The 18,378-nt window shown below is 56.4% G+C and overlaps 1 protein-coding gene across 1 annotated transcript in view; it reads right to left on the bottom strand.

Annotated features, from left to right (window-relative positions):
• LRP1 (LDL receptor related protein 1) overlaps positions 1-18,378 on the bottom strand; it is a 78,801-nt gene that overhangs the window by 38,295 nt on the left and 22,128 nt on the right. The window contains exons 7-20 of the mRNA XM_032348723.1: positions 15,464-15,626; positions 15,160-15,382; positions 13,967-14,156; positions 13,358-13,501; positions 11,957-12,193; positions 10,615-10,795; positions 9,526-9,748; positions 7,975-8,176; positions 7,595-7,720; positions 5,264-5,404; positions 5,020-5,145; positions 4,218-4,334; positions 3,781-3,861; positions 2,009-2,176 (exon numbers count right to left, since the gene is read on the bottom strand). Of these exons, the coding sequence (XP_032204614.1) occupies positions 2,009-2,176; positions 3,781-3,861; positions 4,218-4,334; positions 5,020-5,145; positions 5,264-5,404; positions 7,595-7,720; positions 7,975-8,176; positions 9,526-9,748; positions 10,615-10,795; positions 11,957-12,193; positions 13,358-13,501; positions 13,967-14,156; positions 15,160-15,382; positions 15,464-15,626 (2,322 nt within the window). The remainder of the gene's footprint in view (positions 1-2,008; positions 2,177-3,780; positions 3,862-4,217; positions 4,335-5,019; positions 5,146-5,263; positions 5,405-7,594; positions 7,721-7,974; positions 8,177-9,525; positions 9,749-10,614; positions 10,796-11,956; positions 12,194-13,357; positions 13,502-13,966; positions 14,157-15,159; positions 15,383-15,463; positions 15,627-18,378) is intronic.

Genomic DNA, 18,378 nt, shown 5'->3' with positions numbered 1-18,378 from the left:
GCTGAGCTTCCTTCCTCGGGGGGCCCCTCTGATTGGATCCCCTTCTAGGACTGTCCTCTGAAAGCACCTCCTCCATCTTATCACCTCCAGCTTCAAAGTCCTTCAGGGGTCCCAGGGCCTGACTTTCCCCTGCTAATGTCATCTGTCCCTTCTGGGCGCAGCTTCATTCCCGGCTGACCGCTCCGGCCTGAGCAGTCCCAACAGGCAGAGATGGAAGTGCCCAGTTTCACTCTCTAAATCTTGCTACTGTGTTCTCCACCCCTACCCACCTTCCATCTGAGGACCCTCCCTCTTGTCCATTTGGCCACTGTCCAAGCCCTCATCAGGGCCCAGTTCAGGCCCCACATCATCCTAAATAACCCCAGACCACTTTAGCTCACCACCGCCATTAACAGTTCCTACCAGTCATGACAAGCCTGCTCTCATGGGCCAGGACCCCCACATCCCCTCTCATTTCATGGAGCAGGAAGCCAAGGCTCAGAGGAAATGATTTGTCCAAGTTCAGCCAGCTTGTAGGTGAGGGGCAGAGTGCTTTCTCTGCCACACCGCAGGCCTCTGGGGACACCCTTCTCAGAATCCCAAGGCACTATTACCTGTCCCACTCGTACTTCTGAGATGGCCCTTGAGACTCAGTGGCTGTTTCCTGGGCCTCAGGTGACCCTTCCTGCCCTCCGTCTCAGTCCTGGGCCCCTGGTGGGAGCTTGTGTGACCGTACTGCTCTCACTCTATGTGCCTTCACTCTATAGGGCACAGGTTGGAAGCTGGAAGTCCAGGGCCCAGATAAGGCCCGCAGGAAGATTTTGGCCTACAGCATTTTTCCAACTTTTAAAGTCCACTGCCAGTTGTTATGGGTTGATTTGTGTTCCCTAAAAAGATACTGATGTCCTAACTCCTGGTGTGCGAATGTGATCTTCTTTGGAAAGAGGTCTTTGCAAACGATTGAGTTAAGATGAAGTCACTGGGGTAGGCCTTAATCCAATATGACTGTGTCCTTATAGAAAGAGGAAATCCAGACACAAAGACAAGCATACACACAGGGAGAACACCATGAGAGGATGAAGGCAGAGACTGGGGTGAAGCCCATACAAGCCAAGGAATCCCAAAGATGGCCTGCCAACACCACAAGCTGGAGGGATTCTCCCTCACAGCCCTCAGAAGGAACCAACCCCGCCAACATTGTGGACTTGGGTTTCTAATTTCTAGAACTGACACGATGAATGTCTGCTGTTTAAGCCGCTCAGTCTGTGGTACTCTGCTGTGGCAGACACAGGAAGCTAATACACCAGTGTTTGGAAATGGGCAGGATTCACACAGAACTCTGCCTGTCTAACTTCTCTTAAAGCCTGGACTGCCCTGGGTCTGCAGTCTTCCATGGAAACAATGGGCCAGAGCCAAGAAACAAACCGTCCTTCAGAGGGTCTGTACCTTCCAGAACACTCGGTCCCCATTGCCCCCTAACTGGGCCCTGGAGGCTTCGGCACGGAGAACCCTCACAGAGCCCACGCCTCACTCCTTGGGTCCCCACTGTGCTCATTCACCCTCACCCATCACCCCGCCCAGCATCGTTGTTTTCAAGCTCCCAGCTTGCAAGCACAGGCTGTATGCTGAATGCTTTTTGTGCACGATCTCAGCGAACCCCCACATCAGCACCGTGATGTGGGTGCTATTATTATCCCCACTTTGCAGATGACACTCACAGAGGCCCACAGGAATGAAGGAACTTGCTCAAGGCCACCCAGATAGTAAGTGGCCGAGCTGGAGCTCAAACCCAAGGCCACCCAGCTGCAAAGCCCGTCATCTTAACAGCGTGTGACGAGGGTTTGTCGACAATCTCCCTCCCACCCTCACGCCAGGCAGCTCCTGAGGATAAGAGCCGGGTCTGGGTTATCTCTGGTTCCCAGATGTCTGCGGCGCACAAAGTTGGGGGGGGTGGAGGGGGACGGAGGGATGGTTGAGTGTGACCGGCACGGGACGGCTACGCTGCACCTGCCGGCCCCCAGGCTCTCACCCTGGTTGGTGCAGTTGGCGTGGGTCTCATCGCTGTAGTCCCCGCAGTCATTGTCCCCGTCGCAGGTCCAGTGCTCGGGGATGCAGCGCCCGCTGTTACACTTGAACTGCGTGCTGGAGCAGGAGTGGCTGCAGCCGGCCTCGTCACTGTTGTCCCCACAGTCATTGTCTGGGGGGAGGCAAGAATGGCAGAAGCGAGGAGCAGGTCAGCCCGCTGCCTCCTCTGTGACCCCAGCTTGGGGCCCCCACACCCACCGCCCCATTCCCACCTCCCCACGCCCCCACTGAGAAAATAACAAACAGAAAAGACACAGAAACTGCATAGACTGCAGCATGCACCATGGCCCACGTGGGGGGTGGGGAGAAGTGGGGGGGGGGCACGACAGCCCTTCCCGGAGTCCCGGAAGGCAGTGAGTAGGGGACTGGACACACTCCTTTCCCTTTTTCCTTTTGGCCGGGTGTGGGAACAGGGGTCACCTTGCTTTGGGGAAAGGCAGAGGCTTCTCTGGTTTGGGTGGGAGTAAGGTGGGTGGAGAGTAGGTAAGGCGCCCTGCTCGGGAGGGAGGGGACTAATCAGTCCCCCCCGCCCCCCGTCCCCTGCCCCGAGCTTGGGCACTGGTGGAGGCCAGGCTCTGCGCGCCCTGCTCACGGGTGAGGGGGTACTGCCTGCAGCTGGGGAGGATTGGGGGCCACTTCTGGAAGGCGTCTGAGGGTGACTGAATGAATGTCCTGCTTTTGAGGTCCAGTGGGTGGGGGCTATAGGACTTCCCTCCACGTTTTCAGGACACTTGGAAGGACTGGGTATGGCTTTCCCTCGTGGGGTGTGTCCCTGCCTCTTTTCCAACTGGGTTTGTTTGTCTATCCTGCCCTCTGTGTCTTGCTCTTCTTGTCCCCACCTCTGTCACCTCCTCTCCTCTGCCCTCTCTGCTTCTTGCCCTTCTGCTGTCTTTCTCTCTCTGTTGCCTCGTCTCTCCCTATCTCTTTCCCTTCGTGTCCTAGCTGCTCTCTGGAGAGCGGAGCTGCTGGGGGTCCTGAGAGGCAGCCCGAGGCCAGCCGGGGCCCTGGGGTGATGGTGCATGTGCTTCTATGCACTGACCGGCAGGCTCAGGACAGGTCTTTTCGTCAGAGCCGTCCCCACAATCCTTCTCTGAAACACAGAAACCGCCAGGGCAACCATTGGCACGCGAGACACAGCACAGATGAGGGGCAACGTGGCGTTGGCCTCATACATCCTCTCACAATCAGCCAGGGCTGGAGCCACTGGTACAACACGTCACAACACACAGACACCACCAGAGCCGCGACATGGCACACACATGACGAGCCACTGGCCCCCGTGGCTCAGGACTGACATCACGTGGTCCGTGGCCGACCGCCAGTTGGGCTCCCAAGCCTGAAGCCAGAGCCTGGAGGGTGCAGCAAGGACCCCAGGAGCTGGGGTTTGCAGGGAGAAGGGAACGGGGCACTGGGCTCCCCTTGCTCTGCCCCTCCAGCCTTTCCCCCTCATTTCTCCCCAGCCCCCAATCCTCTACCAGAGAACGGGCCGCTCAGGCCCGGTGCTAATGGGCAACCAGGAGGGTCTCCCCTCGGTCCATACTGGTTTCTCCCATGGGATTTCTGGCGTGGACTCACCACTCCCAGCCAACCCAGTGGGGCTTTAGTGAACTGGGAGGAGACCCCAGCTTGATTCTAAGACCCCTTTGTCTCCCACCCAGGACCTGGCTGCGGCTTCGAGCTTTCCTCGGAACCAGGGCAGGTTAAGGGAGCTCTTACCATTGTCACATCGCCAATTAATGTTGATGCATCTGCCATTGTTGCAGGTAAACTGAGTCAGGGGGAAACAGGTGGGGTAGGCTGTCAGGGAAAAGGAACAGCCCAGTCAGCGGTGGGAAGCGGCAGGGGCGCAGCCTAAAGGCCTGCTCGTTCATCTCCATCCTTTTGAGCTTCCCTTTTTCAAGCTTCTAGTTACCAACCACTTGCCCTAAGCTGAGTACTTTTCATGCATGATTTCACTGACTCCCCATGTCAGCACAGTGATTATCCCCGTTTTGCAGACAAAACTCACAGAGGCCATGGAGATGCAGTAACTCGCTCATGGCCCCCCAGGGACACGGTTCAGGGGCCCTCCAGCACCCACCCCTACCCCCAAGCACATTCTTCTGGGCTCCCCCTTCCCAGTGCCAGCCTCGCTTCCCTGCTGCTCCTCTTACCACATGAGGCGGACTCATCGGAGCGGTCCCCACAGTCATCATCCAGATCACACGTCCAGGAGATGGGGATGCAGCGGCCACTGGCGCAGGAGAACTGGTTGGGTGGGCAGGTGCGAGCTAGGGACAGGGTGGGCGCAATTGTTCATAGTCCTGTCCCCCTCTCCATTTCCTCTTCTTTCCTACCATCCTCTGCCTATCAGGAAGTCTTCCCAAGGGTCTCAAAACCATTTCTCTTAGAGAAGCTCAAAACCATCTGTGCGTGAGGCGCGTGGGTGGCTGGGTCTTTAAGTGTCCGAGTCTTGGTTGTGGCTCAGGTCATGCTCTCGGGGTCGTGGGATCGAGCCCCAGGCTGGGCTCTGTGCTGAGCACGGAGTCGGCTTGGGATTCTCTCCTTCCCTTGCCCTGTCCCTCTGTCCCTCCACCCGCTCACACTTGCTCTTTCTCTCTCTCAAACAAATAAATTAAATAAAAACTTAAAAACCCAGCCATGTGGTCTGACACCCGATCTGCTTCACCCCATTTCTCAAGGCGTCTCTGGTGTCCTCCGAGAAGATCTACCCTCCTTGCTCCTGTCTCCAATCTGAAGCCATGCTCTGTTCCTCACAAGCTCAGTCCTCAGAGCCAACAAAGCCAACCCCATTCTCCTGGGCAGGGGACAGTACTTCTCTCCTCCTGCTCGCAGCCCCGCCCCTCAGCCCTAACAATCTGAGCTCCTCTCCTGGCGGAGGTCACCCTGTCCCCTGCCCCCACCTCCCCCTCCCTGCCTGAGGGGTGCCCCCTGCGGTCCACCCCGACCCCGCACCTGAGCAAGTGGCGTTGGACTCGTCCTCACTGTTCCCACAGTCGTTGTCCCCGTCGCAGAGCCAGCGGTTGGGAATGCACCGGTTGTTCTCACACTTGAAGCGGTCGGAGGGGCAGGTGTGCTGATCTGGGGAGGGAAGAGGCCCGGGCTCCGTGAGTGGGCGGGACCCAGCCCTGCCATCCCCTTACCCTGCCGCGGGGGTGGGGGGTGAGGGGTGGGGATCGGGGATGGGGCGAGGACTCACGGCAGAGGGCCGGGGCCTCATCGCTGTTGTCCAGGCAGTCGTTGTCCCCGTCGCATTTCCACCGCTCCTGGATGCAGCGGCTGTTGGCACAGGCAAACTCGCCCGGCTGGCACTGGGGTGGGGGCACGTAGGATGGGTTCGCTGCAGGTACCAGAGGGGTGTGGGGGGAGAGTCAGACCCAGCTCGTGGGACAGGTGCTCCCCTATCTGCACTACACTCGTCTGCTGTCGCATTTTAAATAATATCCCCAGAGTCATTTTCCCTAGGGTGTCATTCTTCATGACCAAATAATCTGGATGGATACCACAGCTCTTTCTCAAGTCACGGGGGTGACGACACTTCTAGTACTTCCGTATGACCTGAAACCACCTGCTTCTAAGAGGGCCTGGAGCCCCCAGCCCCTCCCCACTACTTTTTTCCCTCCTGAGAAGACCACTCCTCACCTGCTTCCTCCACAAACTGCCTCCTGGAAGTCACCTCTGGGACCCCGAGGTCCCCATCCTGGTCCATGGGCTTTTTCCTTCACAGAGGCACTGCCCCCACTGGCAGTGAACACGGGGCCCAGAACTCTGAGGGCTGCGGCCTTCTGCCCCCAATACTTCCACCTCATCACCCCTGTCTGCCTTGAGCTCTCAGCGGTGAAATCACCATGTCCTTGGTCTGCATTTGCACGGGTAACATCAAGAAGCCCAGCGCCCCCATGTCGGCCCCTGTCCCTACACACTGAGCTCTGCTGGATGTTTTTCTGACCCACCCTTCGCTCATTCCCACTCTAAGCCCTGAAACTTCTGTATGTCCTGTGGGTGCCTCCTGTCTCTCTTGTGGCCCTGGACCACCGGGACCTGGTATGTGTCACCTTGTTCCTCACTACTGCTTCCCGACAATTCTCTCCGTCCTGAAAAATCAGCGCTGACTTTCATGCTATTCGACTACACCAAGCCCTACTTCCACGGGGCCCCGGGACACTCCGGGGCATCTTAAGGGTTTTAGCTCCTGGTTTGGTGTCACTTTCCCCCAATTCTCTCTTACTCTAATTCGTGGAGACTTCAGTGTCAGTGTGGATCCCTCCATCACCCTGGCCACTCAGGTTCCCTCTCTGCCAATGCTCTTGCCTTCCACCTGACCTCAGTCTCTCCTTCTTAGCCGTCTGCTAAGGTTCCAATGACTCATTATAATTTCTGGGATTCTATCTTAAGGTAACCATCCAGAATATGGGAAGGCAGGAAGGTGTGGGAAATAGCGGAGCAAATGATGAAGAAAAAAAAACCAAACAGGTTCTGGGTCCGACTCCCTGGGTTCAAATCACTATTTGGACTTCGGGCCTCAATTTCTTCATCTGTATACTGGGGATAATCAAATACACGCTCCCTACAGGAATATTTTAAAGAGTAAACAAATTACTGCATGGGAAGGGCTTACAACCCTGTCTCAGTACCTATCTGTGCTCAAGAAATTGATGTTAGCTGTGACTCTACCAAAAGAGAGAAACAACCTGATCATCCTGGAGTGGGGAGAAATAGTGAAATATATTTCAGTCATTAAAAATTCTGCTGACGTATCTATGACCCACTGTCGGGTGACAAAAAGCAGAGAACAGAATAATCGGCGGAGTGCGATTCTGTTTAAGTAAAGGTAAAGGCGTAAAGAAGTGTGTGGAAGGGTGACCCCCCCCCATGTTAACTGTGACATCCATGAGGGGTGGTATTTGGGGTGACTTGTACTTTCTCCTTGTGTTTTTCTATACTGCTCATTTATTTCTTTCTTTTACAACGAGCATGACCTACTTTGATCTAAGAAGAGCCTGTTTCAAATAACGCAACAATGACACAGAAACTGCTGTGACGTGTACAAGCCCAAGAGGGTGGAAGGCACTTAACGTGTCATGTGTCGTGTGATCTCAGCTACGTAAATGCAGCCTCGGAGCCCAGCTGGCCATAGAGAGACGCTGTTCACTTGCCACACTGCTAACAACACACGGGTTGGTGTCTGTTGGGGGAATTGGGGCTTTTTTACCCTTCTCTCATTTCCAGTATTTAGAGCTGTTGTTGTATTACTTTGATCAAGGGAAGACAAATGTAAAGGAATGTGTTCCTCTTTCCAAAGCCGTCCCAATCATCACTCAGTTTCCCCTCATCTTTGTGTTCTCCCAAATTCCCCCCATCCCCGGTCCTCCCTAAAACCCCTCCAGCCCCCGGGGTCTTCTCTCACTCATCCCTTGCCTCCTGTTGTCCCCACGGGGCCCTCTTTGCCTCTTTCATCTGACTGGACCCTTCGGCCCCCTCCCACTGAGGACTGCTCCCAGGCCTCCCACCCTGGCTAGGCCCCTCATACCCAAGCAGGTGACACCATCTGTGTCCAGCACCTGGTCCTCGGCGCACGCACACTGGCGGCTCCCAGGGGTTGCCAGGCACAGGCTGCTGCAGCCACCGTTGTTCACGCGGCATTTGTTGGTCCCCACTGCAAAGGCATGGCCGAGGGGACAGGGAGAAGTCACATTCAGAAAGGGAGGCAGCGGCGACAGGACGATAATCATGTTGAAGAAGAGGACATGGAAGCATGGGACAGGGAGGGAGACGGGGAAGACAGTCAAACTCTTCTCCAAGGGCCTCAAAAATCAGAGCCTATAATCCCTGGGGAGTCCCTTCACCCCTGAGTAGCCTCACCCCCCACCCAGGCCCCACCCCATCACTGGCTCCAGCCCCAGAGGGTACCTTGCTGCTGCTGGGCATCATACATGCGGATTTCAAAGATGGGGGGCCGCTCGCTGCGCAGAAGGGTCACGGTGGGGGGCGCACCGCCTGTGCCCCGTTCTAAGCGGTAAACACTGCCACTCCGGTACTCAGTCCAGAAGAGATAGTTGCCATGGTGACACAGGCCAAAGGCGTGGTTCAGCTCGGGACCCTCGTATACAATCTAAGAACGGAGAGGAGTTACCAAGGAGCTGAGGACAAATGGGGTGCCTGAGGAAGGCCCGGGAGGTTACGGTTTTGTTCATTTACATGTCCATGTCCTGGGTGTGGGTCGTTTCCCCCATTAGCCTGGGTGACCCTGAGGGTGACAGCTTGGTACACAGTGAGGTGCCCGACCCTGGGCCCAGCGGGATGCTGATGTGGAACTTGTCCACACTACCCTCCCTTGGATACATTCATCTTCGTTCACATCCCCCAACATGCGTGTATGTGCACGCGTGCACACACACATATACACACAGTGCTTAGCACACAGCCAGAATCCATCCATTCATTTCTTCAGTCAACAAACACTTGCCAGGATCTATTAAGGGCCGAGCTATGGTATGAAAGACACAGCCCCTGCCATAAAATCACTGCTGTCCCATGGAGGGTGCACACAGTAGTCCAGGCTGGCGGGGGTTCTGGAGACAAGATCCAGGGGAAGGTGGCTCCTGAGCAGTGGGACAGGGAGGAGGGGGGCGGTGGAGGCAGGAAACTACATTGGCAACAGCACAGGGCCAGCTGTGCGCCGGGAATTCTGAGCAGTCTAGTGTCGTTTGCTCACATGTCGGGGTACAGGGAACAAGGGGAGGAATAAGACCCCAGAGAGAGTCCAGGGGCCAGACCACCAAGGGCCTTATCTACCAGGAAAGGGTTCAGTCCACATGCTTAAATAGGCATGCGTCTCAGAGGCCTACAGCCGCACCAGGGACAGAACCTCTGTCCATGGCATCTCCAGCCGTCCTGCACATGGGCAGAGGCTGACACGGCAGGCATACACCAAAATGTGCTGTGTGTACGTGCACAAATGTGCGGAGGTGCACACGCGCTGTGTGCTCAGGTACGCACACGCTTGCTCCAGCCCACAGACAACACGCAGCCCCAGACGCACTCTGACAGAGGAGCCCTTCAGATGATCTGACACACACCACACACAGCACAGGGAGGCGCGTGCCCACAGACACGTAGGTGAGCATGCATGAAGCCCGTGGGCCTGGACACACAGACGCCCACGCGGTCACACACAAAAAGCCCCACCCAGGGGCGTCTGGCTGGCTCAGTCAGTTAAGCATCTGCCTTCAGCTCAGGTCATGATCCCACGGTCCTGGGATCGAGTCCCGCATCAGGCTCCTTGCTCAGTGGGGAGACTGCATCTGCCTCTCCCTCTCCCTCTGCCCCCAGCCCTGCTCGTTCTCTCTCTCTCTCTCTCTCTCAAATACAATCTTAAAAAAAAAAAAAAAAAAGCCCCCTCCACACACAAGCCTAGCGACACACACATGAATGCCCGCACACAGGTGCGTGCCCGCCCACCTTCCGGTCTGTGCCATTGAGCAGTATGGTCTCGATGCGGTCATAGAAAGCATCCACCCAGTAGAGGCGCCCTGCTGGGATGTCCAGGCTCAGCCCATTGGGCCAAAGCACTGTCTTGGAGGTGACAAAGATGTCTCGGTGTGAGCCGTCCATCCAGGCCCTCTCTAGCCGCCCTCGCCGACTGTCCTTGGGGTCCTCCTCCCAGTCTGTCCAGTACATCCACCTGTGGGCAGTGACTGGTCAGGACACTGGTGTGCACCTCCACACGGGCCACCACTGCCTTTGGCCGCCTCCTGTGTGATCCCAATCCATGTACGCAATGCCAGAGCTCCTCCCGGGGGCTTCCTGCCTGCTCACCCCTTGCTCCCATATTTCATTCCTTCCTGCACTCAGCAAGCATTTGTCGAGTGCTGAGAGCTGGGCACAGTTTTGGCACTCGGGGACCCCGTGGAGACAAGGCCCCTGCTCTCCTGGAGGTCCTATCCCACCCCGGGGTACAGACAAGAAATAAGTCAACTGGAAAGGGACGCACTTTGGAGGCTGAGGAAAACCAGGCAGGACACGAAGCAGGGTGAAGGTACAGAGAGCGGACTGGGCAGCAGCTGGGGAAGGCCTCTCTGAGGAGGCGGCATTTGAGCCTAGGTGTGAATGCGGACAAGAGGCTAGAGTGCAAATGTCTGGGAGCTCTGGGCAAAGCAAGTCCCAGAGCAAAAGCCTGGAGGCAGGAAGAGCTGGGGTGTCTGAGGAACAGATGGCGGGCAGTGGGAACAGAGCTTCCGAGGGCAGGAGAGAGCTGCAGATGAGGCCAAGGGGACGCAGGCAGATCCTGCAGGAGCCCAGGCCTGATAAAGACATGGTTCTCACTCCCAGGGCAAGGGGAGCCCGTGAGGGCCCCAAGATGGGAGTGACAGGACCAGAACTGTATGTGCGTAAGGCATCACTCCCATTGTCCTGAAGATGGGGCACCTTTCCCCCATTTGGCCTCTGATTCCTGCCTCAGCGCTGCACTTGGGCCGCTCTCCCCTGTTCGCTCCTTGTCTCACCTCCCCGTTCTGGCTCCTCCTGCCCGCAGGCCCTGGACAGACTCACCCATTGAGTGGGTCCACCACGATGGCCCGGGGGTGTGTCATTTTGCCCTCGATTAACGTCTTGCGGGTCTGAGCAGCCTTCTCCAGCCTGGCCACACTGATGGTCTTCTTGGGTCCGTCATCCGTCCAATACAAATTGTCCCCCATCCAGTCCACAGCTACCCCCTCCACATTGTGGATTCCTGCAAGGAGTGAAGGGGGCCATGACAGAAGGCCTCGAAGGAACATTAGCATGGCCTGGCTCAGAGTGAGCCGGCGCCCAGTGGGGCAGGGAGTACCCTGTGCCCACAACAGTGGGAGGGATGGGCTGGGAGGCTGGAAAAGGATCTGGGGACACGGTATTGAGGCTTAGGGGCTCTCAGAACTCTGGCCCGCACCCCGTGAAACCCGTGCAGCCAATGCAAGCTCTCGCGGGAGGGCCGACCTGGGCCTGAGCTCCGGGGAGCTGAAGCAACGTACGTGTGGCTCTGGGCACCCGTGTGACACAACATCCCACGCCCAAAAGTCCTGAGCTAACAAAACGAATAAATCAGGAAGTGATTTTCCACTTAGCCAAGGGTTCGTCTCCAGTTTCCATAGCAGCTCCCCGGGTATAGGGAACCCCAATCTCTTCCTGATGAGTGACTTTTGATTTCCCTAAAGTCTTATGATTGCTGACTGCTGAGGTTCTATGAGCAGGACTGGGGCTGGGGGGTGAGGAGCAGTAACGCATCAGCCAGATTCCTGGTTTAGGGAACCCTGTCCTGGGGGCCCAAGGGCAGGTTTGGGAATTCCTGATGCCTGGCAGGAAATGGACAGAACTCAGGAGCTCAGAGGCTCCACACAGATTCAGATCACGTACTGTTGCTTTGCCCGAGCAGCTCGGACGGAAAAACTGGGTTCAGCTCCCAAAACAGACTCTTCCCAGAACAAGTGAGCAAGCAGCTTCTGGTGGCTGTGCGGGCTGCTGCACAGGCCCTCTGTGAGCACCCGTGGGCTGGTATGGCTACTCTATTCAAGGTCTCGGGCCTCTCCTGGGCTGTGTCCTGCGTGCAGCTCCAGGGAGCAGAGCCAATGGCAGAGAGACCCCGAGTTTTCCCATGCACTGGCAGAGACAGCCCACACTGCCTAACCCATCCATCCTCCAGCCTCTTTTCGGCTCAGCCAAGAAGGGGGTCACACAGGGGTCAATCTGTCTGTCCCCTCATCTCCATGCCAACCGGCCCAGCCAGCCAGTGAGTGGGGGACGCTCCATGCTGAGAGGGTACTGAGAAGGCAATGCCCAGGCCTCACATCGCTTCCTGTCCCAAGTGGGCATCCCTTGGGTATCCCACCTGCATGCCCCTCACTTTGGGGGCCCTTACCGTCCTTCAGGATGGTCTCCCGCTCAGTGCCATCGATCTTTTGGCGGCCAATGAGGTAGCTGGTGGTGTCAGCAAAGTAGATGAAGCCAGTCTCAGCGTGGAAGTCCAAGGCTCGGGGGTTCATGAGGTTCTCAATGGGGATCATGTGTTCATCTGGGACCTTGGCCCCCATATCCATGCCCCGGATAATGCCTGGCCGGCCCTTGCCGTAGACAAGGAACAGCTCGTGTTCTGGCTCTAGGGCAGGTGCAAGGAGTGGCACAAGTCAGGTGCACACATGTACACACACACACACACACTACCACCCTGCCTCCGGGGCCATGGCCCAAGGGGCTGCAATGCCCCAGCTCTCCTGGGTCAGGGGAGATGGGGGTCACAGGGGGTCTGGGTCACACAGACAGATGTATAAACAGGAAAGCCCAGGACAGCACCCTGGGTGGGGTGGGGTCTGCCAATGGGGCAGGAGCAACAAGGATCAGGTTTTCAATTAGGTGCTCACTGCTCAGTGAGTCAAATAAGTGGCTTAGATACACTGGAATCTGGTCACGTTGAACCACTCCTGCTGCTCCCCTCCTTCTCTAAGCCACATCACCCCTCGCTTACACCCCAGGAGCCTCCCGCCACTCCCTGCTGTCCTCTACCCAGTGGCCAGCCAGCATGATCTTTTGCCACACGCGAAGCACATCACATCACTTCTCTCCTGGAAAGTCATCAAGAGCTCCTCATCCCATTTCGGATGCATCTGGCTTCTCCTTCCTGTCTCCCCTCACTCATGCTGTGCCCTTCTCAGCCTTGAAGCTGGCTCTGTCAATCCCCTCTGCCAGAGGGGCCCTGCCTTTCTGGTGGTCACGACTCAGCTCCTCACTTCATGGAGAGCTCGGCTCAAATCCCCCCTCCATGAAGAAGCCTTCCCTGACCACTCTGACCCAGCAGGAGCCCTCACTGTCACCAGCAGGTCTAGGTGCCTCTCTGTTTTTCTCCTAACACCAGGTACCACCTGAAGTTATTTTTACCCGTCTGTCTGCCCTGCCAGACTCTACGCTCCGCTCCGTAAAGCAGAGATGACAACTGTCTTGTCACTGCAGAATTCTCATGGCCAGGACAGCGCCAGATGCAGAGTCCACGCTCATGAGATATTTGTTGAGTGAATGAATGAATGAATGAATGAATTGAATGGGCCAGTGGACAGTCTGTTATGGAGCCCAAGTAGGATAACGGGAAAAGCCTTGTTCTTGGATGTGGGTTCAAATTCTGTCTCGGCCCCTCACTCGAGGCAAAATGTTGGGTAAATCCCTTCATTTCTCTGCATCTCAGACAGAAAGGGCCAGGCTGTGGGGAGGCAGACAAGGACAGGGTCCCGCCCCATGCCAGCAGACACGCACGCCCTGCCCGCTCACTCACTCTTGCATGACTTCCCATCGCTGCCCAGGCTGAAGCCAGAGCGGCAGCGGCAGGTCCGTGCCTTGTGGCTGTTGGCCAGCAGGCAGATGTCAGAGCAGCCGCCCGGCTTCCCGAACTGGTCGTTCTCGCAGGCGTGGCTCCTCACTGCAGGCAGGGGAGAGAGCTAGTCAGGCCCCTCCAGAGCCCCCGTGCCGAGACTTTAAGAAGGCTTCCTGGAGTCTGACTGCACTCCTTCCTGCTGTGGCCTTTATGCCTGTTAGAAGCCACACGACTGGGATCTCTCCGCCCCACCGCGACCTAGCCTTCAGACTCTGAGGGGACAGTTTCTGCAGTCAGTGGAGACAGTCACACCACTGCCCGTGGGCAGGTGCTGCGACTTTGGAGCAGCCAGGGACCTGGGAGGCGCAACCTGTGTCCTGAGCAGAATTGGGTGCGGGGGCTCCATGGAGGTGGGATCTAGAGAGGCTGAGTGGCAGAAGGGGCTGGCAGGGGAAGCTGGGGGGCCAGGGGAGCTAGTCGGGGATGGATCGCTACAAGAAGCAGTCATGGTATGAGAGAACGAGCCATTCCCACAGGAGGTCCACGGAGGGGCTGCGGGGCCCCACTCACCCCGGGGCTGACGCCGCTGGTGGTAGATATGGAGGGCACCACCCTTGTCTACACGGGTGACCACCTGGTAGTCAGTGCTGTTGAATCGATTCACTCGGATCACGCTCGTCTTCTGTTGGGCATTAGCGTTGTCCGAGTTCGTGGCATAGAGATAATTCTCAAACACGGTCAGGCCGTACAGGTGCTCAATCTGAGACGGGCAGGCAAGAAAGGTCAGCATGAGAGAAGGGAATCCTCCCTCTGCCCCTGGAGAGCCCCTCGCCGTCCCATCCAAATTTCAATATTTGCACTCCCCAGTTCATTCCATAGCTGTCTAACTCCATGCTTTCCCCCGGTCTCCTCTGTCTCTTGAGATCTTTACTTGTCAAAATCCTGCTGGTCCTTCACAAGGCATCTTCTCTCTGAAGAACTTTGGGGGTGTTGTAACCAGATGCAGGCTCTCTTTTCACACTCCATCTCTCTGGCTATTATCCACTGACCGGTGATTTGTGGTCTCACCCCATCCACTCTGCTCAAACCCCTAGAGGGCAGGAACCATGGCCCCTACAGGCTCAGGCACTCCGTGGGGGATGGAACCCCTTTTGGACTGAATAGGAGTTGGGCCCTAAACTCTGTCCATAGGAGGACATTCTTAGCCCAATCCTAGCCCCCAGCTTTGGGAAGGTTCAGGGGACAGACTGGTCCCAAGCAAGCCAGGTAGCAGCCCTCGCTACCCACAAAACCTATCCAAGGGAACTGACTGTTCCAGCTTGTGCAAGATAAAGGGATTTGCTGGTTTATGGCACGTCCAGGGCTAACAGGGACAGGTGGGTACCTTAATGGTCCCAAAAGGGAGGTGCCATCTCCGAGTTGGAAGGGCTTCTAGACTTGGTCCCAGTGCTATTTCCCAGGTGTGTAACCTCAGGCAAATCTCTTAACCTCTTTGGACCCTGCTTCTTCTCATGCCAAAAGGGAATTGAGCCATCTGCCCACTTCTCTCCCAGTGGTTATTGTAAGGATCAAGTGAGAAAAGGGAAGTACAAGGTGTCTCTAATATGATCTGTTTCCATCAGAGTAGAAGCTATATCCACTCCCTTCCTTGAAGGGCTCACGCCCGCCCCACTTCCCACGAGAAGGCAAACGTATTCCCATGTCAGCCTCCCTTTCACTGGGAGGCCTAAGGGATGGCAGCCCGGCACAAGCTACGCCCTCACCAGAATGCCCTGGATGATGGTCTGCCGGCCTTTGCCCTCGTAGTCCACCACCTCAATGTAGTCCAGGTAGGCATCAGCCCAGTAGACGAGGCGGCTGACCAGGTCCAGCGTGATGCCATGAGGAAACACGATCTTGCTATCCACCAGCTTGGTGCGGTTCTGCCCGTCCATGTCACAGCGCTCCACCTTTGGGATCTGCCCATAGTCAGTGAAGAACACCTTCCTGTGGGCAGAGGGCACGTTAACTGGGTTCTGAGCACCGGGCACTCTCCCTTCCCCCACAGCCTCGCCCTGCCCCTCTTACCCCATGGCAGGGTCCAATGCAATGCCTTTGGGGTTGTAGAGCTCCAGGTCCAGCAAAGTGACACATGTGTCCCCGTTTCGGTTGCAGACAAAGATCCTATCATCGATGTCATCCACAAAGTAGAAGTTGCCCGTCAGCCAGTCGATGGCCATCTGTTCCACGTCTGGAAAGTGTGAGTGAAAGAGCTATGGGGGAAGGTCCTCCTGCAGACATGTCCACCTTTGTTGGTGCAGAACCCACCCCTGGAAGTCCACCTCCTCTGGGGTGACCTCCTTCACCACGGAGGCTACAAACCATCTCTCCTCTCTGAGCTCCTATAGGAGTTCCTGGCAAAGGCACATTTTACCTTGTATTCTTTGCCATCTTTCCTATCTGGTTTCTATCTGGTTTCTCCAAAGACAAGTGTCTGAGAAACCTATTTGGTTTCTCCAGGGAAAAGTGTCTGACTGCCCCCCCCACAGAGCCCTGCTCCACACACAGAGCTCAGGGCCAGCACACAGGAGACACTGGGTCTGTGATGGCTGCTTAGTTGATGGACAGGCTTCCCCAGCTCTAGCCGTTCCCTGAGTGGGACCGTCTTCTTGGAATCCCAAAAGGCAGGGAGGACAGGTCCCCTAGCTTATTCCAGTATTTTTAAATATGCTTTTACTTGAGATACCAGCACTCAGGCTAACTAAAACATCACACATGTTTGATGTTGGCTGGATGTGCCTCAACATTATATGGTAAGTCAGTTTATCTCATGCCAGACTAGTATGTGCTGCGTGACTCTTAAAAATGGAAAACAGGGGCGCCTGAGTGGCTCAGTGGGTTAAAGCCTCTGCCTTCGGCTCAGGTCATGATCCCAGGGTCCTGGGATTAAGCCCCGCATCGGGCTCTCTGCTCAGCGGGAAGCCTGCCTCCTCCTCTCTCTATCTCTCTCTCTCTGCCTACTTGTGATCTCTGTCTGTCAAATAAATATATAAAATCTTAAAAAAAAAAAAAAAAAAGGAAAGCAAGGTACACCATCAATAAATTCAATCTGAGAGAAAAGTATGTCAAACACGGCGCCCATAGACAGGGAAAAGGGAAGGCCCATGGTATCCAGTGACATGGGCCAGACTTCCTCCACTCACCCCCGTTCCCACTTCTTCAGTGTCCCTCTTGCTCAATTTCCTATCCTAGGGAGGGTGGGAAGGAGCAGAAAATAAGATATAAGGCTGGTGGACCGAGAACATAGGAGGAGGGCCATAAAAGGACTCTGAAGGTAAACTGAGGCATGGTTCACAAAGAAGGGGAGCTTCAGAAAAGTGAAGACGAGAGGAGAATGGAGACCAGGTGCCTACACTCAGTCTATGCCAGCTCTGGGGGAGATGGAAGAGGCTAAAAAGGCCTGAAGAGGGAAGGGAGAGGGCATGGACAGTGTTTGAAATCTGGGGACAGGGACCCCTGCTGGCCTCCTCTGTGTGGGAACCAAGACCCCTTGGTTCCCATCCATACTCCGCCCCCTCCAACTTCCACCACCAGGGGTAATGCCTCTTGCAAACTGGGAATCTCCTAAGACATGACTCCTCGGGACCCCTGCCTTGCACTCCAGGTAAAGAGATCTGTGGACCACCTGCCTTTGGCTGCAACTTACTCCCACACACTACCCACGCTCAAACCCAGTGGGGATGATTCTGCCCCCACAGAGCTGTACGTATAGTAACAACGAGGCGCTCTACTCCACCCCTCTCTAATCCTCCCCCCTCCCCACAGGGATTCAGGGGCTGTTTCCTAACAGTGGGTGGGGGTGGGGGCAAAGGGAACAGGAACATGGCTCCCCAGGAACTTGGCTAGGCCCCGACACTGACTCACAGTCACAGGACTTAGGCCGCGGGAGGAAGGGCAAGAGCCAATTCGGGGCTCTCATCAAATTAGTTTCCTCTTCAGGTCCCCCCTGTTAAGCCTCCCTTCAAGGTGACCGGAGAAGGAGGTCACAGGGAAGAGGCAACGCCCCTGTGGTTGCTGACGCACCCCCAAGCCCAACCACTGTCTCCTCTGGGCTCCTAGTACTGGCCCATCTTGCTGACAGTGGAAGAGAGGGGCAGAGCAGCCTGGGAAATGTGGGTCCCGGGCCACGTAGGAAGAGGGCTCCGTGTTGGGATAAGGCGATCACACTGCCCCACACTGCTGTGACCACAGAGAAGACAGATTAAAATGAATGTGGCTAGGCCGCCTCTAGAGGAAGCCCAAACTCCCCAAAGGCGAGGGTTGGGGGTGACCTGCCCCAGGCGTCGCGCCTCTAGCAGGCAAGTAGGTGGGAAGGCAAACAGGTTGAAAGGCAAATCGGGCCCGCGTGCCCTTTACTTGGTGGGCACACTGGGGGGCTGCTGGCATGCCAGGCAACTTCACTGGAAGCCGTTTTCCCAGCACCAGCTGGTGTAGCAGTGTCCTTCTCTCTAACTTCCTGAGGCTTCCTTGAGTCACTGCCCAGCTCAGGGCTGGCAACACTCTGGGCCTGCTCCCCATGCACCCTTCCCTCAGCAAGAAGGAAGGAGGAAGAAATCTGAAGACATCAAATGCCTCCCATCCCAGGAGCAGCTCCACAATTGCCCCCCACGCCCCCAGGACGTCGTTGACCTTTGAGACTCCTTCCTGGCCGGGATTCCCTGCCAATTTCAGAAGAGAAGGCAGAGGGTTTGTCCTTGCTCTAGATTATTTACCCTTGGCCGGTCTCCCCTTCCACCTCCCAAAGGCCAGGCAGGGCCCCACTCAGCAGGCCGGTGAGGAGTTGGCAAGAACGGGAGTCCCCAGCCCAGCCTGGCCTCCACTTTGGTATTTTTGCAGCTGGAGACTATTAGTCGCAAGCAAAAATCCTTTGTTATCCAACCCCCCTCCACATTATTTTCCTCTCTCCTAAAGTCCAGATTCCTCTGCCCGCCCCACCACACACA

The sequence above is a fragment of the Mustela erminea genome, chromosome 6, assembly GCF_009829155.1.
Source record: "Mustela erminea isolate mMusErm1 chromosome 6, mMusErm1.Pri, whole genome shotgun sequence".
NCBI classification, from domain to species: Eukaryota; Metazoa; Chordata; class Mammalia; order Carnivora; family Mustelidae; genus Mustela; species Mustela erminea.
This window is presented reverse-complemented; position numbering and strand designations above follow the sequence as displayed.